Source organism: Candida metapsilosis (genome assembly GCF_017655625.1).
Source record: "Candida metapsilosis strain BP57 chromosome Unknown scaffold7, whole genome shotgun sequence".
NCBI lineage: Eukaryota > Fungi > Ascomycota > Pichiomycetes > Serinales > Debaryomycetaceae > Lodderomyces > Lodderomyces metapsilosis.
In genome coordinates this window covers 71,357-97,547 of record NW_027138165.1, presented here as the reverse complement: position 1 = coordinate 97,547, position 26,191 = coordinate 71,357, and the positions used below count along the sequence as shown (strand labels likewise).

Genomic DNA, 26,191 nt, shown 5'->3' with positions numbered 1-26,191 from the left:
CTAATTACGACAAAAATTTTCAACAGCAACAGACACACACTCTCTCGCTCTTTCTCATAACAAAAATTCAATCTCTCCTCTCTCTTTCTCTCTTTCTCTCTCTCTCTCCAAAAAAGAAAAAAAAAAAAAAAAGAAAATTAACATATTCTACTCTTCAAATTCATCCAATTTTGCACACCACTCTCTAACGCCAATAGAAACAAAATATTAGCATTCATTTATACTTATTAATCCAGAATACCATCTTCACTTAAACACAACTGCAGCAGCAAACTTACACTACAGATCAGAGGAGTAAAAAACTACACAACATTTTAAAGGGGAAAACATAGACACAAACAGTGAATACAAAACAATGTCTGATGAAGTATTTACTGGTGGGGCCACTACTTCACAACACGTGGATGCCGAAGATGACGATCATTTTGAAAACACCACATTCAAGTTGAAAAGAACAAGATCGTTGGGTCTTCTTGACGAATTTATACCGGAAAAAGTTAAAGATCAAGCATTGGAAACTGGGTCAGCGCCGGGAAATAAAAATGATGACGCCAAAGCAGCAACATCATCAAATGATCATCTGGATGCCAATATCCAAGGTAGTAATCAATCAACATCAGTATCATCCTCGCCATCACCGGTTCCTTCTCCCACAGCAGGACCTGCTATGAACTTACAATCTCCTGAATTGATCCCATACGATGACACTAATGTAGCGGCAGAACCTTCACGCCATGTGGATTACTTATCTCACCAGTGGGATGTATCGGATATCTCCAAGTCGTGGAGGTACGTGGTATCAAACAAACATGATGTTGCCAATGCTGCTCGTTTGGAAAATGCCTCATGGAGAACGTGGGCGCAAAGAAGATCAAATTTAAAAACAATCAGTCCTGAGGTGGTGAACTGGGCCAAGGATACGGATGTTACGTGGCTATATGGCCCAATATTGAACAACAAAGGTGTCTCTTCCAACGGTGACAACAACGGCAATGACGAAAATGAGGATGATATAAATCACGAGCCCACAGCCACAAGCGCGGTAGCAGGGGATATATCAATACCCAAAAAATCAAAAAACAAAAACGGTCCAAAGCCGATATTGAAGAAACGAACTATAGAAGAGTCAATTATCAGTCACACCAATTTACTAAAGTTGGAATTGGCTTCGAGTATCCACCAAAAGAAGAGAGAACAGCAATTGAAACAACAACAAGAGTTGCAAAAGCGGCAACAAAAACCTGATGAATACTTTGACTACAATGCTCTCCTGAACAAGTTAAACAGTCAATATGCAAACAATCAAACTACGGAAAATTCCAATGTAGCGAGATTTCAAAGTTTGCTCAATTCGAATTCCAAGTCCCACTCAAATTCATCTTTACTGAACACGCAAGATGCAAACAAACCGGAAAATACACCTTTGACAAATCAAGGTGGTGATGGAGCACACGGAGAAGGGGAAGAGGAGCCTCAAGGTGAAAGGCATATACACTTTAACGATGTAGTACAACAATGTGTTGCATGGGATTCCTTTTCCGATGAAAATGATGAAGGTGGTTACAGTGATTACGACGACACCGATGATGTGTATGACGATTATGATGACCAGGTAAATGACAATTTGATTAGAAGTCACTTGTATGAGGGAGATTTGGAAAATGACGAAAGTGGTGCCGACGATGACGACGATGACGAGGATAATGATGAAGGAGGTTTCTTTTTAAAAGTGAAGTCCAATTCCAACCCTGCTTTGAAATTAGCATCAAGCCAGGGCTCTTCGCCGTCGATAAAAAGCCATGATCAAGCTGATATAGACTCTTTTCCGCCACTCAAACGCTGTACATCAATAAAGCCGTTACCACCAACCACATTGAATTATGGTTCAGATGAAGATTCCAGTGATGAGGATTATCCATACACCTCAAGTTTATCTCATAATGTGGGTAACGACATTAGTAGAGGATACGATTACTATTATGATTACAATACCGTGTATCCAAGTGATCCATACCAATATTCGGGATCGAATGCGCCAGACGTGGTTGATGTGCCTGAAAATCTAAACATGGGATCAAACGTTAATTACGATTTAATTGATAATAATGATATGGCAGTGGGTACATCAGAACACAATGAGAACAGTGATAGAGGATCCAATAATGATGCAAGTGTGTCGCCAGCTTCTCATAGCTCGCCATCATCGCCATTATCTGGACCAAAGACGCCTATATCGCATATGACCACACCTACACATACCTATTCTACTCATAGTTCGGATCCACATGCTCAATCCATGCATATGCCATTCCAATTGAGTGATTCCGAAAGCGATTCAGAAGATGAGGAAGAAGAAGGCTTAAGCATAGGCACTCGAAGATCCAGTCAAGCTTTAGCTGAACTGATTTTCCATGGACACAATCCGTTAACTGAGAACAAGTAGAAACAAGGAGTGCGCAATGTGTTATGAGAGTGTTAGAGACTATAGCTATGGTTTTGCAAGGACTTGGATTCTGCAAAGCAATGATTGATTTAGTGGAGGGGATCAGAGTTTGACAACTAGACTTATAGTGGTGTAAACATAGATTTGAAATAAACGAAAATTCAATTCAGTAGTAGATTGGGCCTTCTTTGGTGTAGAGTACCCAACTTCGGTATTTTCCCTTGTTCCTCCTCTTTCCTCGATGACGCATGACGCAAGATGCTTTGCGACATCAACAAAAGAAAAAAATAGTGCTCTCTCCAGTTTTGCTGTTGCTGTCAGGAACACCAGTTTTTATCCACCCAATACACAGTGAGTTTTTATCATATCAAAGACGTATCTGAATAGTTACCAAATGGACTTCTCAATAACTCCACTTTCGCGCCACAGACTTACGCCGCCTCCTCAAGACGACGATGGGAAATGCGAACTTATTGGCACGTTTTCGCTCCTAACGCAAGCATTCCTTGGTTTTATTTGTTTATCTAGTCTTATTGTCAAGAGATTCTACGAGCATCCTATACGACGAACCTGGCCTGTATGGAGCTTTGATGTTAGTAAACAACTAATTGGTGCATTGGGTGTACATATTTTCAATGTCATTTTATCAGTGCTTAAAACTGCCCCTGGCTTGATGTTACTTAGTGGCGATAAACCAAACTATGATGATGACGATCCAGATAAAGATGATCCATGTGACTGGTATTTTTTAAATATTGTTTTTGATTGTACCATTGGTGTGTATGTCCTATACTTGGTTTTCAAAGGTGTCAATTACATTTGTAAAAGAATGCTTCATATAACACAAATTGAAAGTGGTGAATATGGCGATGTGAACAATCCAAGTTGGAAAGCGTTTAGCAAGCAGTTGGCAATTTACTTTACAAGTTTAATGATTACAAAGTTTATCTTGTATGGATTAGTGGAGATTTTTGAGCGTGAATTGCTTTGGATTACGTCGCATATTTTACTTCGTTGGTTGGATGAGTATCCTGATGAAGTTGAAATCTTCATTGTCATGTTCCTTATCCCGATTATTATGAACTGTTTGCAGTTGATACTTATTGATAATTTTATTCGAAATCAAGTTTGGTTTGAGAGTAATAAATTGATTCGATTCAAGTATCCCAATTTCGATGAAGAAACTGCTAGTACTCGACAACGAGAGATCGATGAGGTTTTGAATACAGAGCGGGAAGAACTTGAGCGGAGGGATAATCAAAGAGGTAAACACAACCATTATGGTTCAACTTCGAGTGAATAGATAATGTGTATTAAAGTATTTACAAGGTTTTGGTAATTATACACAGGGCTCTGCTAATTCTCTCTGAGACCAGACTTGCAAAAGCTTAGTTTTTGATTGGGTTAGGTGTGAACCCATACCCCTTCATACATCAGGTATACTTGGCAAGAATTGATTTGCAATCTTCACTATCAACACCGTAAAGTAAAACACATTTGTCTCTATCTTTTCTTTCATCGAGGCATACGCAGCATGGTTTAGGTTTTTGCTCTGAGGATGACATTATTGTCGTTGTTGGTTTCTTTTTGAATGTGTATAAAGAACGAGTGAATGTTCTGACTGTGGATTCTAAGGTGATGTGATTTTTGATTTTTGATTTGGCTTATGTCATTTTTCTTTTATTACTAATTATTGATTAATGTCGTAATTGTAACTTTTGCGACAGAGACATATGTCATTTACTAAATATGGAAACTGCAAGAAATCTTCACGCTACAACCAAAGGCTTCTCCAAAAACCCGAAGGAAGAGTTTGCATTGATCTTCGGAAATGTTTCTAATCGTTCCATTGGCAAATCTCTACATTTGTAACGATACATGTGGTACATTACTCCCCTTGACTCGATCTCTAAATTTCACCAGCTGCTCTATATTACCGAGTCTCCGGCCGATTCTGTTCATCTGCAGGCAATGTGCATCTTTAATTTTTAGATTTATATGTCTAAAAACTGTGTCTGTTAATATTTGTGTTTTGAACAGTTGAAAAATCTCGCTTTCCAGCAAAACTCGATTTAAAAAAAAAAAGTGCGTAAACAACAGTGAAAGGAGAGCTTGCATCCACATCGACGTATTGTTTTCACTAGCATAAAATTCATTGACACATGGCAGATGAATCATCAAGTAACATCAATTTGTCTTCATTAGATGAAAGTGTCATTAATTTGAATGATGACCTTCCGATGGACTCGTCCGAACACTCGTTCAGCTCAGTCGACTTACCTTCGTCGGCCAACACACATCAACACCTACTACATCATTCACACAGAAGAACTGGCTCTTTGTCTTCATACAGAAGAAGTATAGACAATGAGAGTATTATACTGTCGGGGACTTTTTTCAATACCGACGGTAAATCAGCAGCAGTATATTCACCATTGGGACCAAACTCAATTTACGAATTGACAGTAGGGTCTGATCTGGCGAGGAGGAGGAAGAATAAAGCACCAAAAAACACAGTGAAATTGAATGGAGGGACAACTGTTGTATCTAATTTGAATACACCAACTTCACAAGATATTCCTCAGGTACAACTTGAGAGATTGAAAAAGAAGGTTTCAAACCGTCTGATAGAGACCCGATTTGTTGACGATATTCTTGAGGAGTACAAAAAGTTTGAAGAAAGTTATAAAGCGTTGACAGAGGAATCATTGCGAAAATTGTCCACCTCAAATAATGGAACGGTTTCTGCGTTTTCCTCTGTTGATCAAATCGACCTGAGTAATCTGCTATCAAATGTACCAGAAGTATTTCTTGACCCTGATTTCAAACTAGATGATCCAAGAACATTTCGAAAAGTGTTGGAAAATACAAACTTGAAGTTGGAAGAGGACCATATCATTAATGACACAACCTTGCAAGAGAAATTTTCAAACTACTTGGATATTGTGGAGGTGAATTTAATATCAGAGATTGAAAAGTCATCAGACTCGTTTTTTGACGCAATTGGTGATATTGAGAAAATCCAGGCCAAATCGGAGCATTGTGTACAAGATTTCAACAAGTTGACACTGAAGCTTGACTCACTTGAGAAAAACCAAGCAAAGCAAGGATTGAAAATACTCGAGCTGATGCTTCGAAAACAGAATGTGGAGCTGTTGGAAAGAACTGCCATTCAACTTCAGTATGTTACGATAATTTTTCAACTAGCCAACATATCTCTCCGCGAGAACAACTACTTCAAGTGCTTGAATGAGATTGTTGCGACAGAAACCTTAATTTCTGGGGTCTATTTTGAAAACGTGGATGACCCAGAGGTAAGGCGAATATACCCAAAAATAGTTGCCACTGATTTAGGCAATGTTCCTGCACTCATCCATTTACGGAATGATTTACAAATGCTAAAGACGGACTGTTCAAAGAAATTTACCGATGATTTCGTGGAACTTCTTTTGGGCGACCTTAGGTCGCATTACCAAAACGTACCTTCAAGGGACACTTTGAACCGAATGTATTCAAAGATGGACACTTCTAAGAAGTATGCTTCCTATCCTGTTAACACATCATATCTTGATCTAAATGAGGGATTTAAGCAAAAGTTGAGAAAGTATGTGGGATATTTGGCAAAAGCAGGTCAGTTAATCAATGCTTACACAGTGTATCAGAACCAATTTATTGGTGAGATTAAAACTATTATAAAGCAAAATCTTCCAACTCAGAAGTCAGAGGAATTTTCACAAACATCAACGGAGGGCACACCCGCCCCTAATGAGAATGAGAATAAATCCAACCCACTCAGTGCCAATATCAAAATTCTTACTCCAAGGGAGTTTGAAAGTATGCTTGCGGAGACGTTTGCACAATTGTCTGAGTGTTTGCGTAGACTTTCGGTGCACCAAAAACTTTTGCTTGATGTTGCATTATCAACTATTCCTCCAAAATCCGATGTCAATATTATGTCATTCGATATAACCAAAGCAATTCACAAAGCAATTGAGTTGACCCAAATCCGTTTAATGAAGGTGATGAATGTGCGTCAAGATCAAATCACTGATTTACCACTTCACCTTTACCTTCGTCTTTACTCAATCACATCAGCCTACTTGAATGAATGTGAAATGATAAACCCAGCATTTGAATTTACTGGAGCTGGAAATGTCTTGAAGGAATGGTTCCCTAACAAATTGGTATACTATTTACACAGGCTTCATAATAACCTTTCTAGGCTGGCAGCAAAGAGTTGCATGAGTGAAACTTGGAAAGTTATGGATGATCCCAAAGTTTTACAACCAGCTCAAACTGCATTAAATGAGGTTGAATCTTATATGGAATTCATTCAATCAAATGGAGCTAAGGGTGATTCAGGATCTGGGTGGTTATCTTCAATGGACTTTTTCGATAGTGGAACATCGGGAGCAGTTGAAAACAAGCCTGAACCTTCAGGCACCAGGTTAGACATTTATGGAGACGAGTTTTTGGTCCCCAATTTGGCTGTTATTGTTCTGGGCCATGTTAAAGAGTACATTGCTGCGTCCAAGGCTTTTCCCAACCATTCTCTCGCAATTGAGAGTAACCTCTTAATCTACTTTCGCGATTTGAACTCGAGAGTTTCGCAAGCAGTGTTGGGAGCTGGAGCTACAAGAACCGCAGGCTTGAAACACATTACAACAAAACATCTAGCGCTTTGTACCCGATTCATTGAGTTTAATATCGCCTTGCTTAGTGTTGTTCAAGGTGGTTTCAGAGAGGCTCCAGAACAAAATGAACAATTGACATTCAAGAAAATGATTGCAGACTATAAGGGTCACGAGACTGAGTTATTTGCAAAGGTTATAACTATAATGGAAGAAAGGACGGTTTTGAGTTGTAGCAAGTTGCCAGAGATCAATTGGGCCGAGCCGGTAAAGCACCCTCAGCAGTGTCATCCTTACATGGAAAGTCTTGTGAGAGACACCTTGACTGTTTCAAAGGTTTTGATGAGATACTTACCAGAAGCAAAGTATTCAATTATCCTTCTGCGAATCTTTGACAACTACAAACGACTTTTTGTGGAAACTTATTGTACGAGACTACCACCATTTAAAGATTTCAATGAAAAGCATAATGTTCTTCGAGATGTTGATTATTTCAGAGTCAAGTTGAGTGATATATCGGGGTATAAGAATTGTGGGCAAGTAATCTGGGAAAATGTGAATCTGATGCCTACAGAAGAGGACACCAAGATGGACGAAGTAATGCGTAGTAATACAACTGTGGAAAGTAAACGAGAAGAACCAGCTGCTAAGCTGAAGAATACGTTTGAGAGACTTGTATCGTCAGCAAGAAGCTCTTTTGAAAGGAGCCCAGCCCCAAAGAAGGAAAGTAGTCTTGAGCCTACGAAATCAACTGAGAGTATCAAAGAGGAAGACGAAGTGGTTGATTCAGAGGCCAAAGAAGAGGTTGTGAAGCAAAACAGCAAAAAGGATGCTCCTGATGCTAGTGTATTGTTTGATGCCGACGTTGAGGAGGAAGAAGTTGTGGTTGATGAGTCAGGTGTGGATGGTGAGGAAACTAAGGAGCCTTTGAAGCAATCTGTTGAAGAAGATCACAAAGAGGATAAGAAAGAGGAAACCATGGAGAGTGAAACCAATCAGCAAGAAGCAAATAGCAAAGCAACAGAGGCCGTTACAAAGAGTTCAGCTCAGAAGGAGAATGAACTTGACAAATCAACAAATGCTTCAACTGAAGAGAAAAAGAAAACTGCTACAGAGCAAGTTGTTGACCGACCATTACCAGATCTTCCCACCACTGAGCAAAAAGAGATGGTAGTAGGTGATGGACCCAAAGATGCCACCCCTGAACAATCTGAAGGAAAAGCTTCAAACTCTGAAGATAAAACTCCAAACTTGCAACCCACTCAAGATGCAGAAAGCAAAGATGAAACTAAAGATAGAAATGATGCGGAAGTGGCTATTGCTTCCTCAAACTCGACCTTGGCTAATGGTTCAACGAAGAAGACTTCAAAGGAAGAGGATGTGGATCAACGTTCCATTGATAACGAAGCGGTAAGAGAGGAGTCTTCTGGAGATAAGGTAACACCAGATAATAGTACACAAGAATCCATGACTGACGCTAACCTAGGGGCGTCTGTATCAAAAGCTGATGTAGCATTAGAGAATGACGCAAAGGATGAAAAGACGATATCCATAGAAAAACTGACTGATGAGACGGTAACTCCCACCCCAGATAAGCCAGCAAGCAAGAGCAAAAATCAGAAAAAGAAGAACAAGAAGAATAAGAAAAAGAAAAATTAGAGGCTTTTATAGGGCCAGTCTATTCTGTCTAATTAGAAAGATTAAAGTTACCGTTCAGATCTCTCGTGTAAGCCGTAGAATTTTCAGTTACAATCGCATCAATTAATGTATGCGGAGTCACGTCAAAGGCTGGATTCCAAACATCGATTCCTGGTGTAGCAATTCCAACTGTGACTTTTTCTCCCACAGCTCCTTCATTCAATTGAGGACCAACAAGGGTTGTCAATTCATGTTTGGGCCTCTCTTCAATCTTGATATTTGAGCCTTGTTTTGTTTTCAAGTCAATTGTAGTTCTTGGAGCAGCAACGATAAACTTGATATTTGTGTCTTGAGTCGAGTTGAAGTAGTTTGCAATTGTGGCCAATTGAAAAGTCCCGATTTTGTTGGCGGTATCACCATTTTCAACAATTCTATCTGCTCCAACAATGATGAATTTCACAGGGGCTTTATTGGACACATTCAAAGTGTTTATCAATGAGGAGACCATGTTGTCACAAATCAAAGTGAACGGAATGTTTTCATAATCCAATTCGTAAGTGGTCAATTTTGCTCCTTGGTTATATGGTCTAGTTTCCAATGGGTACACTTTTTCTAAGTAAAATTGCTCATTTGACTTGTCCTTGTTCAATGCGTTGTAAGTAGAGCGTATGATTCCGAGAGCGGTGCCATGTCCTGAAGTAGCCAATGATCCAGTGTTACATATAGTGATGATAGAAAAGGGACCTTTGAAATTTTCCTTTTTCAATGACTCTTTAATATAATTCAACCCATTTTCACCAATCTTGAAGTTATTTGCCAAGTCTTCATCATACAACTTAGTAGCATAAGCTAATAGCTCTTTGTAAATCTCGTCGTTTAGTGGTTGAGTCTCTTCATACTTAGTTAGAAGCTCTTTGATTTCGTTGATTGCATTGGCTAAATTGACAGCTGTAGGACGAGAACTAATCAAGAAATCCAACGATTTAACAAGGTGGTTGACATCACGGTTACCTTCTGATGTCTTTAAGTAATTGAATGTATCAACAACAACAGCAAAAGCTCCGACGATTGCAATTGCTGGAGCACCTCTCACCTGCATAGACTTGATCGAATTGTAAGCATCTTCAATTGTTGTGATCGGGATGTATGTGGTAGAATACGGTAATACTAACTGGTTCAAAATCTCCAATTTGATGTTGTCCCTATCAAATTTGATAGCTTGTAATGTTTTTTGACCACTCATACTGACTCAGATGTACCTCGTGGGTGAAAGATTTTGTCGAATTTTTTTTTCTTCTGTTGCAAATTCCCAAAACTGTGGCTGGACTGTAAGACACTGAGAATGCATCTGCATAAAGGCTACGAATAAATATGTATTGTGATTACTACTTAAAGTATGAGACGTCTGATTCCTTCAATTTGCCATTCTTCTTTCAAGGGGTTCCATTTACAACCAAGCAACTTTTGTCCCGTTATAGGACACCTTCCACCCTTATTTATGTCAAACGTCTTTTCTTCTTTTACCACCTCTTCTCCACCTTCCTCATCATCCGAATGCACATCTTCTTCCCCCTCTTTTTCCTTTGACTCTGATTCAATCTTTTTTGAAACTATTATATGTGATTTCTCTAAGTAATTGTAGATACACGAGTAGTCAAAGACATATCCCGTTTCAATCACTGCAGGATTTGTCATTTCTTTCTTGCATAATGGGCATAACTTGCCAGATTTGTATGGCTTTTTCTGTTTTACTGACTTATCACGCTTGGAAAGTGAGCGCAATACTGCAGATAACTTAGATGGTGGAGGTAACGTAAAATTGAGCGAGTTGCCCAGGTTTTTGAGAAGCTTGGCTGAAAAGTTGGAATTGTTCCACCACTCAAGGAACTTCAACGTGAATATGGCAACAGGGAAAAACGTTCCCAATACGAGTTTTACCATTCTCCATGAAGGGTTGGTGATGTTATTCAGCACAAATTGAAAAAGTAGCTCGGCAGTTGTTGGTGGTGCAATCTTGTTGTGCTTCTTTGTATCTGAGAGTTTCTGTTGTGGTTCATTCTTGTCGTAATCGTATTGGTTTAATCGAGAATAATTCATTTTGAATAGGTAAGTTAAAATGGTGGGAGATTTGGATGATCCACTCAAGTACATCAAGGTTGTAACAAAGTTGGCAAATCTATAGGCGCTTTGCACGTAAGGGTATATTTCAACAAACTTCCTCTTGATTTGTATCTTCAAATTCTCCTTCTTTGTTAACGTTTCATGGGTATTTAGTTGATTGGTAATGTACTTTGTGTACCACACTTCATAACAATAGTTGAGCTTTTCCGACAAAAAGGCAGTTCCCGTAACTTCAAAAACGGATACAAATTTCTGCAATGGTGTAATCTTTCTCCTTTCTTCAATCATAGATGGCACGAGCTGGGTCAATTTGGAGCTGTTGAACTCACCTTGAGATAACGGAGTTTGATTCACTCGTTTCAAACCATAGAAGTTTTCGGTGAATGATCCTTGCCAGTAGGTGAGGAAGTACCATTCTATAAAACTCCTCAATGCCAAATTGATCTCATCAAAATAGTTGTTTACTTTTAGCAAGTACCTAGGGTATCTACTCGCATAATGAACTAAAATGTATCTCAACGAAGGTGACAACAAAGCCTCCAACTGGTTTGCTGAGATAAGCTCAAATAATGTTGGTCTTTCTGAGTCTAGTTGTGATGCATCTAAGGAAGAATAGTACTCCATGGTGGATGTTTTGGATCAGTTGTTGGTGCTTTCAATGGCAAGAATCACTGAAATTTTTTCTATTTTTCGCTCCAACTTTTTTTTGCGGAGAAATTAATCCGAGGTCCATAGCATCACCACATGACGACTATACCAAGTTTGAGGGAGCTCATTGCAAGGCATGGGATATCACCACGCAAGATAAAGGAATTTGGCCTAGTTCAATCAGATATCGATCGATTTACAGATGTAGCGCAAATGCCCCACGCATCTACCTATACGTCCATCCCCAACTTGGTTGCAAAAGATGGTACCATCTACGAATTACAATGTGCTACTACACCCAATCAACAACCTCATTCAGACTTGTTAACATCCCGTCCATGTTCGGAAGCTTCACAGTTTTCGGAGATTATTGAATCAACATTACAAACATCACAGGAGTTTATGTTATCTGATAATAATATTTAACGTGTATATGGTTTAAAATAAAGTCTTTGAAGGTTCCCTTTGACACAAGCTGTACTCAAACTTGAACCCATACTTTACAAAAATCTCCCAAAAGTTTAAATCAAAAACTTGGTAATCACCAAATTCAAACGTTGCCAGGTGTTGTCCCTCCACTGCGTCATTGGATATAAGCTTCAATCTCTTGAACCAATATAGAGCTTGGCCATGTCCTTGAGTCTTTTCTGGTGAGCCATCTCCAAATGGCGAGGGGCTTCTATTACTGGATTCAAATTGGCTTCTGTATGGCTTCCACCCAACCTCGAATAAGCAGCTCTCGGCAATCAAATTTTCAGCTGGAGTTAAACCGTAATAGTATCCATAAAACAAAACAAAAGTCAACTCTGCAACTAAAGCAGATGCCTCGGGTGAATCTTGCACCGACAAGTTCTTAATCTCATCGGTCAAGCTCTTGAACCCGTAATAAGCTCTAATTTTGTTCCAATGTGATTGAAACTTGCTCAACTGGGTAGGATGTTTGAAGCTGAAGTTTGTAAATTGTGAATAGTAATTCGGCTGCACACTTTTAGGTAAATATGGTTTGTAAATGGGTGAAGTAAATTGATTAAATTCCGTTGAGTCAATGAGAATTTTAAACTCGTCATTGTTTCGCTTTGATGCAAATGAAATCACCAAATCCTGAATTCCAGGTGGTACACGAACCAAATCCATATCAGAAAACAAATTGTGTTCCGTTTTAGACAATGGCGTGTTGGAAATTACCGTCTTGTACTTGTCTAAATCTATGTCCTCAAGCTCCAATGGTTTGAAGGGCACGGTTGGTTCAGGTTTTGCATTCATCATCTCAGGAACCTCTGTAACATCCAGCTCCTCCTCATGTAAAACAGGTTTTTCAACTACCTCTGGTAAGCCAACTGCTGCTGCTGCAGACCATTTGAGACCACCAACCGGTTTTGAAGGCGTTGTTGCTGGCTTCAAAGTTCTGACAATACCCGGAGATGCCACCTCGGGGCTTGCTTGGGTAACAGCTGGGGCAACTTGTGTAGTAGAGTGGGTCTGGGAAACGTGTCGATGTTCCGCGCCATTGATGGAGTGGGCAGCTTTAGGTAGCTGCTGCTGTGACTGCTGATGTTGATGCGTGTGGTGGGTATGGCTAGGTTGTTCGCTTGAACTTCGGCTCGACAGTTTAGGTGGTGTTGGCGACTTTGATTTTTTCTCAATATGACCATTCTTAACTACACTAGGGGTGTCAACGGATGTTGCTACTGTTGATGTGTCTTCATGAATTTCCGAATAATCTTCATCTGCAGCTGAAATTTGGTTGAAAATATCATCATACAACTCAGTGTCCTTGGTGAACTCGGTATCCCCGTGTTTGTCTAAATACTCTTCCAAATCAGTCTTTAACGCAAAAATGAGGTTGAAATCAGTAACCATGCCATTCTTTAACTGTTTGATCAATTTTCGCAACTTCTTTTGGTGAAACTTGTTGTTTGTAATCGTGGCTTGAATTTTCTCCTTTTTGGCTTCAATAGTGGCAAGGTTATTCTTTCGCAACTTCTTGGTTGCCAACTTTTCATATTCATGGGTGAATTTCTCAGTTTGTTCCTTAAGTTGTGATATCGAGTCTTTGAAATATCTAATCAAGTCCACTGCTTCTTCTGATAACTCATCGTATAGACTTTCATCTTCCTCTTCACTGCTTTCTTCATCCTCGCTCTCTTCCTCTTCCTCGTCTCCATTCTCATTATCAGCAAACGCCATCATGATGGACTGATTGGAAAACGACTTCAATTTGGTTTGCTTTTCAACTAGTTTATAAGTTTCCATTGCGTCTTCAATAATGCTTTTGTTTTCTGTAAGCTTGGCACTATACGAAGTCCCCACAGGCCCCAAGGTATTAACGGCGTCATTCAGTAGCCAATGTTTGATCTGCTCTCGAAACTTCTGTAGTTTCTTTATCTCCTTCTTTAAATCATTCGCCAACTTTTCCTTCTCTCTCTGGTTATCTGAATCGTCCTCGGTATTCGTTAGACTTTCATACCGTTCATAATGATAGTTAAAGTCTTGTAGACCTTCTTGGATTCGCTTGAAAATGACATCTATGTCCCTGTAACGTAGTTAGTATATATAGCTCTGTAGTCTAATATCAATGTAACAACATACTTTTGTAGCTTTCTGTTCGCCATAGTCTACTCTCTAACTCTGTAACCGTTGTGCTCTTCGAAATTTTTCTTCTCAAAACGTCAGAGAAAATTAAATTAAAAAAAAAAAAAGAAAAAAAAAAACCGAAAATTTTTGTTTGGTGCAAAAAAATGGAGTAAAAAATTATCCAAAGCTGCCTACAAGAGTCGATTATTCTATCTTAATTATATTTTTACTTCTCTATACAGATTAAAATACTTATCTACAATTCATCATGATCTATGTCATCATCTGAGTCATCATCTCCAAACTTGGCATCTCCGTCACTTCCTGGTGCTGCACCGCCAGCACCTCCGTATAATTTAGCGGTTATTGGGTTAGCAACATCAATCAATTTCTGCTTTTGTTCTTCAAATTCTTCCGCAGTTGCAGTATCAAAGTTATCTTCGATGAATTCCAAAGTTTCCTTGATAGCATCATCTAAAGTTTCCCTATCATCATCTTCCAATTTAGATCCCAAACCAGTTTCTGATTTATCATTCAATTGGCCCTTCAAAAGATGAGCATAGTTTTCTAATGAGTTTCTAGCCTCAATCTTTTCCTTCAACTCTTGATCTTGTTGAGCATACTTTTCAGCCTCTTCAACCATTCTATCGATATCTTCCTTGGATAATCTACCCTTTTCGTTGGTAATGGTGATACTTTCAGACTTACCAGTTCCCTTATCGGCAGCTTCAACTTTCAAAATACCATTGGCATCCAAGGAGAAGGTGACTTCGATTTGTGGGACACCTCTTGGTGCTGGTGGAATACCAGTCAATTCGAATTTACCCAATCTGTTGTTATCCTTGGCCATAGTTCTTTCACCTTCATAAACTTGAATCAAGACAGTTGGTTGGTTATCAGCAGCAGTTGAGAAAATTTGTGACTTCTTGGTTGGGATGGCAGTGTTTCTTCTAATCAAAGTGGTCATGACACCACCAGAAGTTTCAATACCTAAAGTCAATGGGTTAACATCCAACAAAACAATGTCATCAACACCTTCTTCACCACTCAAAACACCAGCTTGAACAGCAGCTCCATAAGCAACAGCTTCATCTGGGTTAATACCTTTTGAAGCCTTTTTACCATCAAAGAATTGTTCCAACAACTCTTGAACTTTTGGAATTCTAGTGGAACCACCAACCAAGACAATATCATCAATTTCAGACTTTTTAACATTACCATCCTTTAAAACTTGTTCAACAGGTTTCAAAGTCTTTCTGAATGAGGCCATGTTTAATTCTTCAAACTTGGCTCTGGAAAGAGTTTCTGAGAAATCAATACCATCAACAAATGAGTCAATTTCAACTCTTGTGGACATTTGTGATGACAAGGTTCTCTTGGCCTTTTCAGCTTCTCTCTTTAATTTGGAAATGGCTTTAGCATTTGAAGTGACATCGATGTTGTGCTTCTTTTTAAATTGTTTAGCCAAGTATCTAACAACTTTGTGATCAAAATCTTCACCACCCAAGTGAGTGTCACCAGCAGTAGCCAAGACTTCAAAAACACCACCTTCAATGGACAACAAAGAGACATCAAAAGTACCTCCACCCAAGTCGTAAACAATGATTTGCTTCTCTTCGTTGGTCTTGTCTAATCCATAGGCAATAGCAGCGGCAGTTGGTTCGTTAACAATTCTCAAAACGTTTAAACCAGCAATAATACCAGCATCTTTAGTAGCTTGTCTTTGAGCATCGTTAAAGTAGGCTGGAACAGTGACAACTGCATGAGTAACCTTCTTTCCAAGATACTCTTCAGCAATTGACTTCATTTTACCCAAAATCATACCCGAAATTTCTTCTGGAGTGAAAACCTTGTGTTCTCCATTATAGTCAACAGAAACTACTGGTCTATTTCCTTTATTTTCAATCTTGTATGGTAAATGTTTCAATTCTTTTTGAACAGTGTCATCATTGTATTTCAAACCAATCAATCTTTTGATATCAAACACAGTGTTGTTGACATTAGAAGCAGCTTGATTTTTTGCTGCATCACCAACCAATCTTTCTTCACCATTAAAGGCAACATACGATGGAGTTATTCTATTACCTTGGTCATTGGCTAGTATTTCAACTTTTCCGTTCTTCATAACACCAACACATGAGTAAGTAGTACCCAAATCAATTCCAATAACAGTACCGTAATTTTCATGAGCGTCTTCATCAGCAGCAGCAACTGCAAATGAACTGTGTTTAGATGAGGCTAAAAATGGTATTAATACCACCAACGCCACATAGAGTAACCCAAGACGTGGAAACCAAGAGTTTGATCTCATATTTGTATATTTCTGTAGAATGAAGAGGAAGAAGTAAAAAGAAAAATTGAAGATTTGTTGACTTTATAAAATACTCTTTTTATTTTATTTTTTTCAGTCTAACGCACACACACTTTTGACGTGTCAGATTTTGTTCCACATAAACAACTAAAGGATTATACACACACAGCAATGTATGAGAAGATTAGTGATTACGTGTCATTATAGTGGAGAGATTGTACTACACACTGTGCTCTTTCCAGTGTGTGTTCTCTGCAGTGAGACATGTAAGGTGTGTGTGGTAAAGTGTCCATTATGGAACCCCAGAGAATACAATAGAATAATAAAGAAAAATAAACTGCGTGTGTGTCTTATGACGTGGCAATTTTATCACTAAAGAACGCGCTACCAGCTACAGTGTTGTGCTACCAATTGATTTTCCAAAATTTTGTTATTAGGCTCTATATGAAACACAGGCTGCCTTAAAAGACCCTAGTCAAGTTGGAATACCCATCTGTCCTCTACTTAAGACTTGTTGAGATCTCTGCAATCATTCATACACATTTTTCATTTTTTTCATTTTTCCCCCCCTCGTTTTTTGCTTCTCTTTCTACTATTTTTTTTTGTGTCTCTTAGCAAAGGTCGTGTGTTGAAATACAAACTGAAACACCCCAAATCTGCAATGTCCAAAAATACAAAAATAATTAATGTATGACTTCTCACTCCTCAAAAAAACACATCTCTCGAATCGCCCTTTTCTCCAAAGGCTACATATACATACACTTTCCACTACAGATTTTTTAACAATGGACCCCTCCCCACATGGAGAAATACCTAAATCTTTCAACACTAATAGAAGAACTTCAGTCTCGGCAGAGGCATTGAATCCTGCCAAGTTGAAATCCGAGAGTTGGAGACCACCTCAGAATAATTTATCAACGACCGAAGAGGAGTCAGTGGCAGACAGCTTGAAAAACAATTTCCTCTTCAAACAATTGGATGAAAACTCAAAGAAAACTGTCATATCAGCATTGGAATCAAAGAGTTTTAAGAAAGACTCCGTAATCATCAAACAAGGAGATGAAGGTGATTTCTTTTATATAATAGAATCAGGTACTGTTGACTTTTTTGTTAATGATGTCAAGGTTAGTACGAGCAGTGATGGATCCTCATTTGGAGAATTGGCGTTGATGTATAATGCGCCAAGAGCAGCTACTGTTATTGCAGTCACGGATGTCACTGTATGGGCATTGGACCGCTTAACTTTCCGTCGTATTTTGTTAGAAGGTAGTTTCAACAGAAGGTTGATGTATGAAGATTTTCTTAAAGACATTGAAATTTTAAAGTCGCTTTCAGATCAAGAACGTTCTAAATTGGCAGATGCATTGAGCACTGAAAGATATCACAAGGGTGACAAAATTGTCACTGAAGGTGAACAAGGTGAAAATTTTTACCTCATTGAAAGTGGTACATGTCAAGTTTACAATAAGAAATTGGGTCAAATCAAGAAGTTGGGTAAAGGTGATTATTTCGGAGAGTTGGCATTGATTAATGAGTTACCTAGACAGGCGACTGTTGAAGCTTTAGATAATGTTATAGTTGCAACCTTGGGCAAATCAGGGTTTCAAAGATTGTTGGGTCCTGTTGTTGAAGTGTTGAAAGATAGAGATCCAACTAAAGTACAAGATCCAACAAAGTAAGGGAAAGAAGATTTTTTAGTTAAACTATTTCATTTTTTTTTTTCTAAAACGAAATTGTAGATTTTTTTTTTTTTATCACTCCGCCAAATCAAATCCCCCATTATGAACATTGGTATATTACCATTCACCCGTGGCGGTAAATTGCCTTACTGGTTGTTATTCATCTCCATTGTGTCCATTTTCAACTCATTACAAACTTATCAAAAAGACTTGACGTTAACTAAACGAGTTTACAATGCCAAACCACAACAAGTAACAAACTTGTCAGCAAGAACTTTCGGAACTTGGACATTGATTACATCTATAGTGAGATTATACGGAGCTTACTATATCACTAACCCACAAGTATACCAATTGACTCAATTCACATTTGGCGTTGCTGCTGTCCATTTTGTAAGCGAATGGTTGATTTACAGAACTACTCTGTTGGGTAAAGGTTTGGCTGGACCTTTAATTGTGAGTAGCTTGAGTTTAGGCTGGATGTGGATGTATAAGGACTTTTATGTCTTTTAAGATTACGTAGTGGTAGTTGTAAATATATTATTTAAAGATTGTGACTGGGATATCATTATGTAAATTCAGTATTTTTGCTTCAAAATGGAGCAAATTATCTTCTCAGATTAGTTACTTTGTTTTCTAATTTTTAAAGCCCCTACTCGAGGAAACTCAAATGACAGCCTTCTAGTATATATCCAAACGAGCAGTAGTTTCGTATAGAGGCAATGTTATCATGCTCTACTCTATGAGTATAAAGCCAGAGGTGCAAAAAAAAATTTCAAAAAATAATGAAAAGGACGAGATTCGAACTCGCGCATCTTACGATACTAGAAATCACAACTTGTTAAGCTGTAAGAAACTTAATTCTTGAGTCTAGCGCCTTAGACCAACTCGGCCACCTTTCCATTTCTTGTGTTTTGTTAGAGGTATCAGGTTCCTTGTCACATGACTCTTGATCACGTGTTTTTGGAATGGTATTCAAGTGCAGATCCTTATGTGATCAAGTTAGATGGCTAAGCCCTTTCACGATAGTTCATGCATTCTCACAGACACAAGAAGATTTGGTTAGTTACTTAAGATTCAATCATTTGGAAATATCCTGTTTGGGAAAGGTAAGAGATTGTGAAGTAACATGGAATTCAGTTATTACTTTAAAAGGTAAACAAATGGATTACTAACTCGTTTAGGGAATAATGTTTAACAATAGGAACCATCTTCATTTCCTATTAAAGGAATTTGTGTCTGGGGCTGTGTGTCTACTTGCTAGAGTGACAAGGAAGTAACAGAATTGTGTCTTCTGATTATTACAAATTGAAATACTATTTAATCAGTGGGAAATCCCCTTAGGGTTACAGTTGAGATATTTCGAAATAGTTGGATAGGAGGAGTTTTTAGTTTCCAGTTTGATCTTGACAATCTATTATATAGGTTTTTCATCCATAATACATCTTCCAGTTGGTTACATTACAATTTCAATTACAGTTGTAGTACTCAAGTTAACTCATTAAGCTTCCACTGCAGATACTGATACACTACTATACGCTTGTTCAATAAGCTACTTACTAAATTATATTGGGTTGATAGACGGGTACGGCAACATGTTTTATAACAAGTCGCTTGGCGTAGAGCGTGTAATGGCTGATGTGTAGTAGTAAATAAGATAAGTTGTAGGAGGAACCTGATAAGATAGAATGATAATAAATGATTGTAAGGATGCGGGAAGTGTGTATAGACTAACTAGAACTAATTAAAGCTAAGTAATGCTCAGTCATGCTCAAGACTAAAATACCTTGTTCCTTATCCATGTGGATATTCACCTATATTTATAGTAATCGAAATCAGTATCACAAATCCTGATCTTCCAATTCACAAGAGCTAGAAGACATTCTGAAACATCACTTCAATGCCAAGGAATTATTGATTAAACCTTATTCAGATTTCAAGTATAGTAACTTGTATTGTTAATTCCTAATTTGGCAATGTAACGTAAATTCTGAAACAATATAATAATTGAAGTTAATATTAGAATGAACTCACGTGTAAAGGGCGTGTATCATATTATTGTAACCCTTTCCTTTTCTTGCGAACAGGAAGGCCGATGACTGTAACATGTTTTTTATCGTCTAGGTAATAGTCACCGTGTCAATTTCAAGACTTTTCTGATACGAATTTGTCCTGTAAAATGATCCTGATCTTGGCTGTGGTAAAGTAAGCTAAATGAACTGATACGGTGGGCATGTAAAAGCCACCTAGTGAGCAAAATTATCACTCTCCTCTGAACTCTTGCCACCCTGAGGCAAATATTCCATCAGCGAATTTTCCCTGTCTAACACCAACCATCCAGTTCAACAACATGATTCAAACGCATCCAGTGACAAATCAAGACTCCTATACTAACATTTAGCAATTGATGATTTGCCGTTGTAAAAGTTTTTCTCCATTTGGTTGTGATAATGATGTTTGCACCTTTTTTTTTTGCAGTCAAAACTTAAACTCTATGCAGTCCAAAACACTTCAGATGAGCATCATTTAAAGCCGTCAGTGACTTCTGAAAGCGTGGTTAGGCCAAGATCATCTGCTTTGACTTACAGAATGTCAATCAAGATCGAGCTTTAGGACTGTTATTTAGTGAAAACTATAATTTTGTGATTACCATGTTGTTTGGTAAAGAGAAACCTGAGGAATTGTGAACACAATCATTCTAGTATTATCCTAAAGAAATTTTATTGTTCATTGACTATAAAGTGGATTAGTCAAGTGCATAGTGCAATACATCATTTTGCACCCAAAAGGTACATGTCCACTGACACCTTTATCTATAAATCTCCTCAAGCCAACTTTGTCGTCTTCTTATAAGAATCACTGGTTGAAATAGAAGCCAGCTGAGCTGGCTGCAACGTCTTGAAGGAGTGTCATAAAAGGCTGATCCTAGGTACATCAGTCATTAAAACGAGGACAAGCCAAGTTCATATAGCTCATGACTTCATCCCCTTATCAACAGCCGAACATTTTAAGCTCACTTTGGAAATACAACGTCACTGCGCAAAACCCATTTTGCTCCCTTCTTTACCAATTCCGCTTCGTGTCGCAAACAAGCATCACCGTGTTTATGCAACAATGCCATACCCTTATTTGGATGAATGTTTAAAGCCTCACTTCCATCATCAGCGTAGAAAATTGTTCCTCCATCTTTAAAGTCATCGCCACCAGTCAAATATATTAGCAAAGTCCACTGTGTCTTGCCTGTGGATTTACCCTCAGGAGGGACTTGACAAGTTACTGAATCGTCGTAATGAGCACCAAAGTGGTGTCCTTGAGTATATCGGTATATTCTTAACTGAGGGTTGAGTCCTACTGCCGATTTGAAAATATCTACAACTTGTTGTTGTTGTGGATCATCATATGGGTTTGAGATAAGAATCTGTTTCATGTATTTCCACAAGGTGTCTGCTGAATTTAGGTCAGTCACTAAAGCCCTGTCATTGTATCTCGCCGCATAAGTCTTGCTCTTGATTAATGGTGTAGTCTCCATTTTCAACTTGGTTTCAAATGATTTGATCAAATCTTGGCACAAATCAGGTTTGAAGAAATTGTTGATGGTAATTATTTGATCATGAAGGACTACTTCCGGCTCGGGGATGTAATAGTTGAGTGAATTTGGAAGGTCTTTAAACTTTTTTGGAAAGTCGAATGCATCTAGTTCCTTTTTAGACATTAATCTGGACACACTGGGGCATTATTTTTATATTTTTATTTTTTTTTCGAGATGCATCTACATACTTAATCTGTCAAACTTTTCCTAATTATAATCTATAACAGTGATTCTAAAGAAATCAATAAGCTATACACCTCTCTAGGCATCTTATACTGCACCATACCCGCATAAACGACACAGTTTCTGGCAATCTTTTTCCAATGGTTCAATTCCTCACGCTCATTGCTCAATGGTTGGAACTTTCTTGCAAGTATGCCATAATTCAAATTGGAAATGCTGGTCATTACCAACACAAGTAGCGATGGCAACACCTTGACCAAGTTTTCGTCCAACTTGTTATTTGTAATCAAGTCACTATAGTTTCGAACTTTGAGCAAGTCATCTTGTGCATCTGCTGGAATCAAGTCAAGTTTGTTTACATTTGCAATCACTTCACGCCATTCCCTTTTCACAAATAAATCACGTATCTTGATGATCGAAATGAGCAAATCACAAGTTTGCTTCACTCGAGATGAGACTTTGCTAATGTAACTATTCTTTGAAATGTTACGCCAAATGTGTTCTGAAAGTAAGACCAAATTGTTGTCGATATTACCACCATTCAAAATCGATTTGTCCAACTCACTTGTTGCTATTATGTCAGCCAATTTATTATTTATGAGCACCACAGTAGCTTCGTAGTCCCTTGCGAGTTGATAGAGCAAAAGTGCATCAAATACTCTTCCCTCCTCTTCACACTTGACAGCAGTAGCTCTAACAATTTCATGTTGGAAAGCAGTCAAATCATCCAACCCAATCAATTTGCGTTGAGTTTCCAAAACACCCGGCTCTATGAACCCAGTTTCAGGGTGAAGCTCCCCAATAAGTGCTCCAAACTCTCTTGTTACAAGCAAGAGCTCCTTCAATGCATCATGCGAGAGTTGTTCATCAATCAATGCAATCATGACTAGATATTCACATGCAACTTTAGGATCACTTATTTTAAAAGTAGTTGTGTAGGCACCAAGGATCCTGCCAAAATTTACCTCGTACTTGTTGTTGGTGACAGAAATGACTTCACTTTTGCTCGAGTTGTAACACTGAAGTGCTCCATAATATGCTAAACCAATGGCCAAGTGAACGGCATCTGCCTCATTGATAAAGTCATAGCAATATTGCACTGCTAATTCGTATAAACCGGTTAAAACCAAGGTCTTCAAATACAATGGATTGTTGGATGATGTAAAGTACTTTGCACCCAACAGAAGTACCTTGCTTTGAAGATTTGCCAATGAATAATTTTCAAAAATGGACGATTCACTTTCATTTATGATGGACAAGTGGAACCATAACCAATCTTCAACACTTAAGTTGACGGCTTGAGGGAGTGATGGGTTGCTCAAATCACATTTACCGATAATTTTGTAAACTGAATATTTGTAAGGATCAAAATTAACACTTGTGTCGATATCATTCAACACATATTGAAATTGTTGACCGAATTCTTGATGAATCCTTTCACTTAAATTAGAAGGCAATTTATTTTCATTGACAAATGATTTCATGTACACTGGGAAATTTCGATCAAACTTGTTGAAAAGTTCTCCATTTTGAATAGCTATATCATTTGCATCAGCGTAAAGACCAGCACGCATCAAGTAGTAGATTAGTGCCCAAATAGGTGTTCCATTTACGAGCAATGTCTTGTTGACCAATTCAGGTTCATTTTTAAGTATTACTTGGTGAATGAAAAAGGAGACTTTGTTGACATTGGTACCTGGGAGGAAGTTTTGTGGCTTTTCATGTTTCACATAGATATGTTCAATGTAGTTTAAAAATTGACCTTCCAAAAATTGTCTACTTTTCAACAGTATCTCTTGTTGCAAATCAGTTTCAGAATAATTGGCAAACTTCTTTTCTTGGCTTGTCTTTGCAAGCTTCTCCAGGGTGAGATTTTGCAAAATCTTCCACGCTTCAGCAACCTGTTTCGATTTCGTATCATCTTGTAATTTGTTCAATTCATAGAAATTCAAACACAACGAAAATGGCTCATCAATTAAACGTGATTCATTCAAGGCGTAAATAACATTGGCATAATTTTCAAACTTTTCCCGTGAGATTTGCTTCAATGATGAAGTACTCTCTGCTTTTAAAGGAGTGAATATATTAGCAGCAGCTGAACTTGATTTCCAAACTACTGCTAGCTTTGCTGCCTCTTCTTTGAACTTGGCACTATCTTTTATACCCATTGATTTTCTCAATGCTTCTTTTCTTGCCTTCCAATCTATTGAAATATTTGCATTAATGTAGTTGTCGAAATCGTTTGATGCAGCAGCAAATGATTGTTCAATTGTGTTTAAAATGTTTTCTTCTTTTCTCTTTCTAAGGTGACTTTCAACCGTCTCTGCAGTCGCTGGTTGGTAGAAAGATGTGGATTTTGGCAATTGTATCTTGTCCAATTCCTCTTCAATATCACCAGTAGCAACACCTCCACCAGCTAATAGGTAGTGTGCTTTAGTATTGTTGCCCGCAACCTCGGCCTCTTTCCTTAGCTGTTGCGACTTGCGCTCAAGTTCATCCAAGGTTAAGCGTATTGAACCAAGTCTATTGTAATTGATGTGAGATTTAGGCAAGTTACTAGCAGATTCCAAGAGATCTTTCAAAATTTTATCACTACTGGACTTGTCTAATGATGCGGTGATATCAACTTTGTTTGCATTTAAAGATGCAGGTTGGGTGATTGTGGTTTGGGTTGTTGATCCAAGTGAGGTTTGAGGTTGAGGTTGCTGCTTTTGTTGTGGTTGTTGCTGTTGCTGCTGTGGTTGCTGCTGTGGTTGCTGCTGCTGCGTGGATTGACCGAAAAGTCCTCCACCAAATGCAGGTGCACTCAGTTTATTTGCAAACATTCTCTAAGATGACACAAGAGTACGTAGCTGATGATTGATTGATGTTGGAGGTTAACCTGTATTCTTTTGTTTTGAAAGAAACATCAACAGAAGAAGAAGAAGAAGAAAGAAAAAACAATTTCCAATTTGAGGTTTACTATGGTTAACTATTGATGTATGGATGTAATACCAAACGAGACTGAAAAAAAAGAAAAATTTTTTCTTTCTTCATCACTTTTCTTTCCTTCTTCTTCTTCTTCTTCTTTTCATTAACTTTGTCCAAAAGTTTTCCATCACTATAGACAGTGCATTATACTTGGTGTCTATAAAACATCATTAGCAGAGGATTTTTGTTGCCACGCACTACTTATAGGCTTCAGTTTTTGATGTCCTTTTGTACTGGCGGCGATTATTCCAATGCTATGTGAATATTTATATGACCATTGTTTCAATCAATATCAAATGCGATGCGTTGATGGATAGAAGAAAATTGTATCTTTTAAGAACCTGTCTGGAATTTAAGTAATGAAAGAGAGGTGTCAGTAGGTGCAGATATTTTTAAATCTTTAGTTAGTTTCTAGATTGTCTTGTAGAATGAGGGAAACGAAACCGGAAAAGTCCACTATCTAGGACTCACTTTCACCTCTTGTTGGGAAAGAGTCGATGATTTCAGTAACTTGTGGATTTCTCAAGCAAGTTATAACCGACAACGATCGTATCAGCCTTCTTTAGTTGACCATCAACTTTGGTTCCTTTGATGCTCATCTGATGTATCAAAATCAAGTTTCCGGAAACCACCGCCGCATTATCTTGACCAATCTCATCTCTTTGGTAAATGTCGTGTGAGCCAACCACCCCATCCATCTTTGTGTCTTACAATTTTTTGTACGCATGTGATACTATCAATTTTACGAGATCCATTGAAACAAAGGGCTCTGCAAAGACAAGAGATATAAATCAAACAATAAGAGGAAACCGTTGCTATAGAGAGTGCATACTTTCAGGACCATCGGAGTTTATTTCGTAGGACTTTGAATAGTGGCTTATTTTAACCTCTTATCTAGATTCGAGTATGACTCCATTGCCTTGACAAACTGCAAGCAACTACTTCTTTAAACTAATGTAAGTTATGAGCACCAAATGAAGTGATTCATAGCCCTCACAACACTGCCCATGTCACATTCTTCTTTCCATGTATCCCACAACAGATAATTGTTGCACTCCAGGGTCCCTCTACGAGCCTATCCACTGTCAAATGCAGGGGCCAACTTTTGTCCCCCTACAGCAAGGTTTCAATAAGAAATAGTCACCAACCCTATTTTCAATTGTCTCTCAGGATACCTTTTCCCTTTGACTCAATCAGCTTCTGGTATTTCTTCAATTGACTCTTCCCCTTTTTGTGCAACTATTGTCAATTTATCGTTTCTTTTTCCTGATGATTGCTTAACCGCCGGAATCCAATTTTTTTTTTTTTTCTTTTCGTAAACCAATACAAAGATAATCAAACGTATAAGAGTTGAAAATTTTTTCCTTTTTTTTTTTTTTCACATTCCTTTTGTTTTTTTTCATT

General features: G+C 38.2%; 11 protein-coding genes across 11 annotated transcripts; 6 read left to right on the top strand and 5 right to left on the bottom strand. All coding sequences in view use genetic code 12, as the record gives it.

Moving 5' to 3' along the window:
* Positions 1 to 355: 355 nt before the first annotated feature.
* REG1 (protein phosphatase regulator) lies at positions 356 to 2,443 on the top strand (the record flags this gene model as incomplete). The annotated part of the gene is made up of 1 exon (XM_067693672.1): positions 356 to 2,443. One exon carries the CDS (start codon positions 356 to 358, stop codon positions 2,441 to 2,443), a length of 2,088 nt encoding a protein of 695 aa, XP_067546070.1.
* Positions 2,444 to 2,837: 394 nt separating this feature from the next.
* On the top strand, positions 2,838 to 3,746 carry I9W82_004584 (uncharacterized protein; the record flags this gene model as incomplete). The annotated part of the gene is made up of 1 exon (XM_067693671.1): positions 2,838 to 3,746. The coding sequence occupies one exon, from the start codon at positions 2,838 to 2,840 to the stop codon at positions 3,744 to 3,746; it is 909 nt and encodes a 302-aa protein (XP_067546069.1).
* Positions 3,747 to 4,605: 859 nt separating this feature from the next.
* I9W82_004583 (uncharacterized protein) lies at positions 4,606 to 8,733 on the top strand (the record flags this gene model as incomplete). Its single annotated transcript, XM_067693670.1, has 1 exon — positions 4,606 to 8,733. The coding sequence occupies one exon, from the start codon at positions 4,606 to 4,608 to the stop codon at positions 8,731 to 8,733; it is 4,128 nt and encodes a 1,375-aa protein (XP_067546068.1).
* Positions 8,734 to 8,761: 28 nt separating this feature from the next.
* I9W82_004582 (S-methyl-5-thioribose-1-phosphate isomerase) lies at positions 8,762 to 9,955 on the bottom strand (the record flags this gene model as incomplete). Its single annotated transcript, XM_067693669.1, has 1 exon — positions 8,762 to 9,955. One exon carries the CDS (start codon positions 9,953 to 9,955, stop codon positions 8,762 to 8,764), a length of 1,194 nt encoding a protein of 397 aa, XP_067546067.1.
* Positions 9,956 to 10,101: 146 nt separating this feature from the next.
* PEX12 (ubiquitin-protein ligase peroxin 12) lies at positions 10,102 to 11,457 on the bottom strand (the record flags this gene model as incomplete). The annotated part of the gene is made up of 1 exon (XM_067693668.1): positions 10,102 to 11,457. One exon carries the CDS (start codon positions 11,455 to 11,457, stop codon positions 10,102 to 10,104), a length of 1,356 nt encoding a protein of 451 aa, XP_067546066.1.
* Positions 11,458 to 11,577: 120 nt separating this feature from the next.
* On the top strand, positions 11,578 to 11,907 carry I9W82_004580 (uncharacterized protein; the record flags this gene model as incomplete). Its single annotated transcript, XM_067693667.1, has 1 exon — positions 11,578 to 11,907. One exon carries the CDS (start codon positions 11,578 to 11,580, stop codon positions 11,905 to 11,907), a length of 330 nt encoding a protein of 109 aa, XP_067546065.1.
* A 12-nt stretch (positions 11,908 to 11,919) lies between these two features.
* On the bottom strand, positions 11,920 to 14,093 carry NOT3 (CCR4-NOT core subunit; the record flags this gene model as incomplete). The annotated part of the gene is made up of 2 exons (XM_067693665.1): positions 11,920 to 14,014; positions 14,071 to 14,093. The coding sequence occupies 2 exons, from the start codon at positions 14,091 to 14,093 to the stop codon at positions 11,920 to 11,922; spliced, it is 2,118 nt and encodes a 705-aa protein (XP_067546064.1).
* A 218-nt stretch (positions 14,094 to 14,311) lies between these two features.
* Positions 14,312 to 16,366, bottom strand: KAR2 (Hsp70 family ATPase; the record flags this gene model as incomplete). Its single annotated transcript, XM_067693664.1, has 1 exon — positions 14,312 to 16,366. The coding sequence occupies one exon, from the start codon at positions 16,364 to 16,366 to the stop codon at positions 14,312 to 14,314; it is 2,055 nt and encodes a 684-aa protein (XP_067546063.1).
* A 785-nt stretch (positions 16,367 to 17,151) lies between these two features.
* Positions 17,152 to 18,045, top strand: BCY1 (cAMP-dependent protein kinase regulatory subunit; the record flags this gene model as incomplete). The annotated part of the gene is made up of 1 exon (XM_067693663.1): positions 17,152 to 18,045. One exon carries the CDS (start codon positions 17,152 to 17,154, stop codon positions 18,043 to 18,045), a length of 894 nt encoding a protein of 297 aa, XP_067546062.1.
* Positions 18,046 to 18,147: 102 nt separating this feature from the next.
* ERG28 (Erg28p) lies at positions 18,148 to 18,558 on the top strand (the record flags this gene model as incomplete). The annotated part of the gene is made up of 1 exon (XM_067693662.1): positions 18,148 to 18,558. The coding sequence occupies one exon, from the start codon at positions 18,148 to 18,150 to the stop codon at positions 18,556 to 18,558; it is 411 nt and encodes a 136-aa protein (XP_067546061.1).
* Positions 18,559 to 21,058: 2,500 nt separating this feature from the next.
* Positions 21,059 to 24,642, bottom strand: I9W82_004575 (linker nucleoporin; the record flags this gene model as incomplete). The annotated part of the gene is made up of 2 exons (XM_067693661.1): positions 21,059 to 21,738; positions 21,921 to 24,642. 2 exons carry the CDS (start codon positions 24,640 to 24,642, stop codon positions 21,059 to 21,061), a joined length of 3,402 nt encoding a protein of 1,133 aa, XP_067546060.1.
* Between the last annotated feature and the right edge of the window lie 1,549 nt (positions 24,643 to 26,191).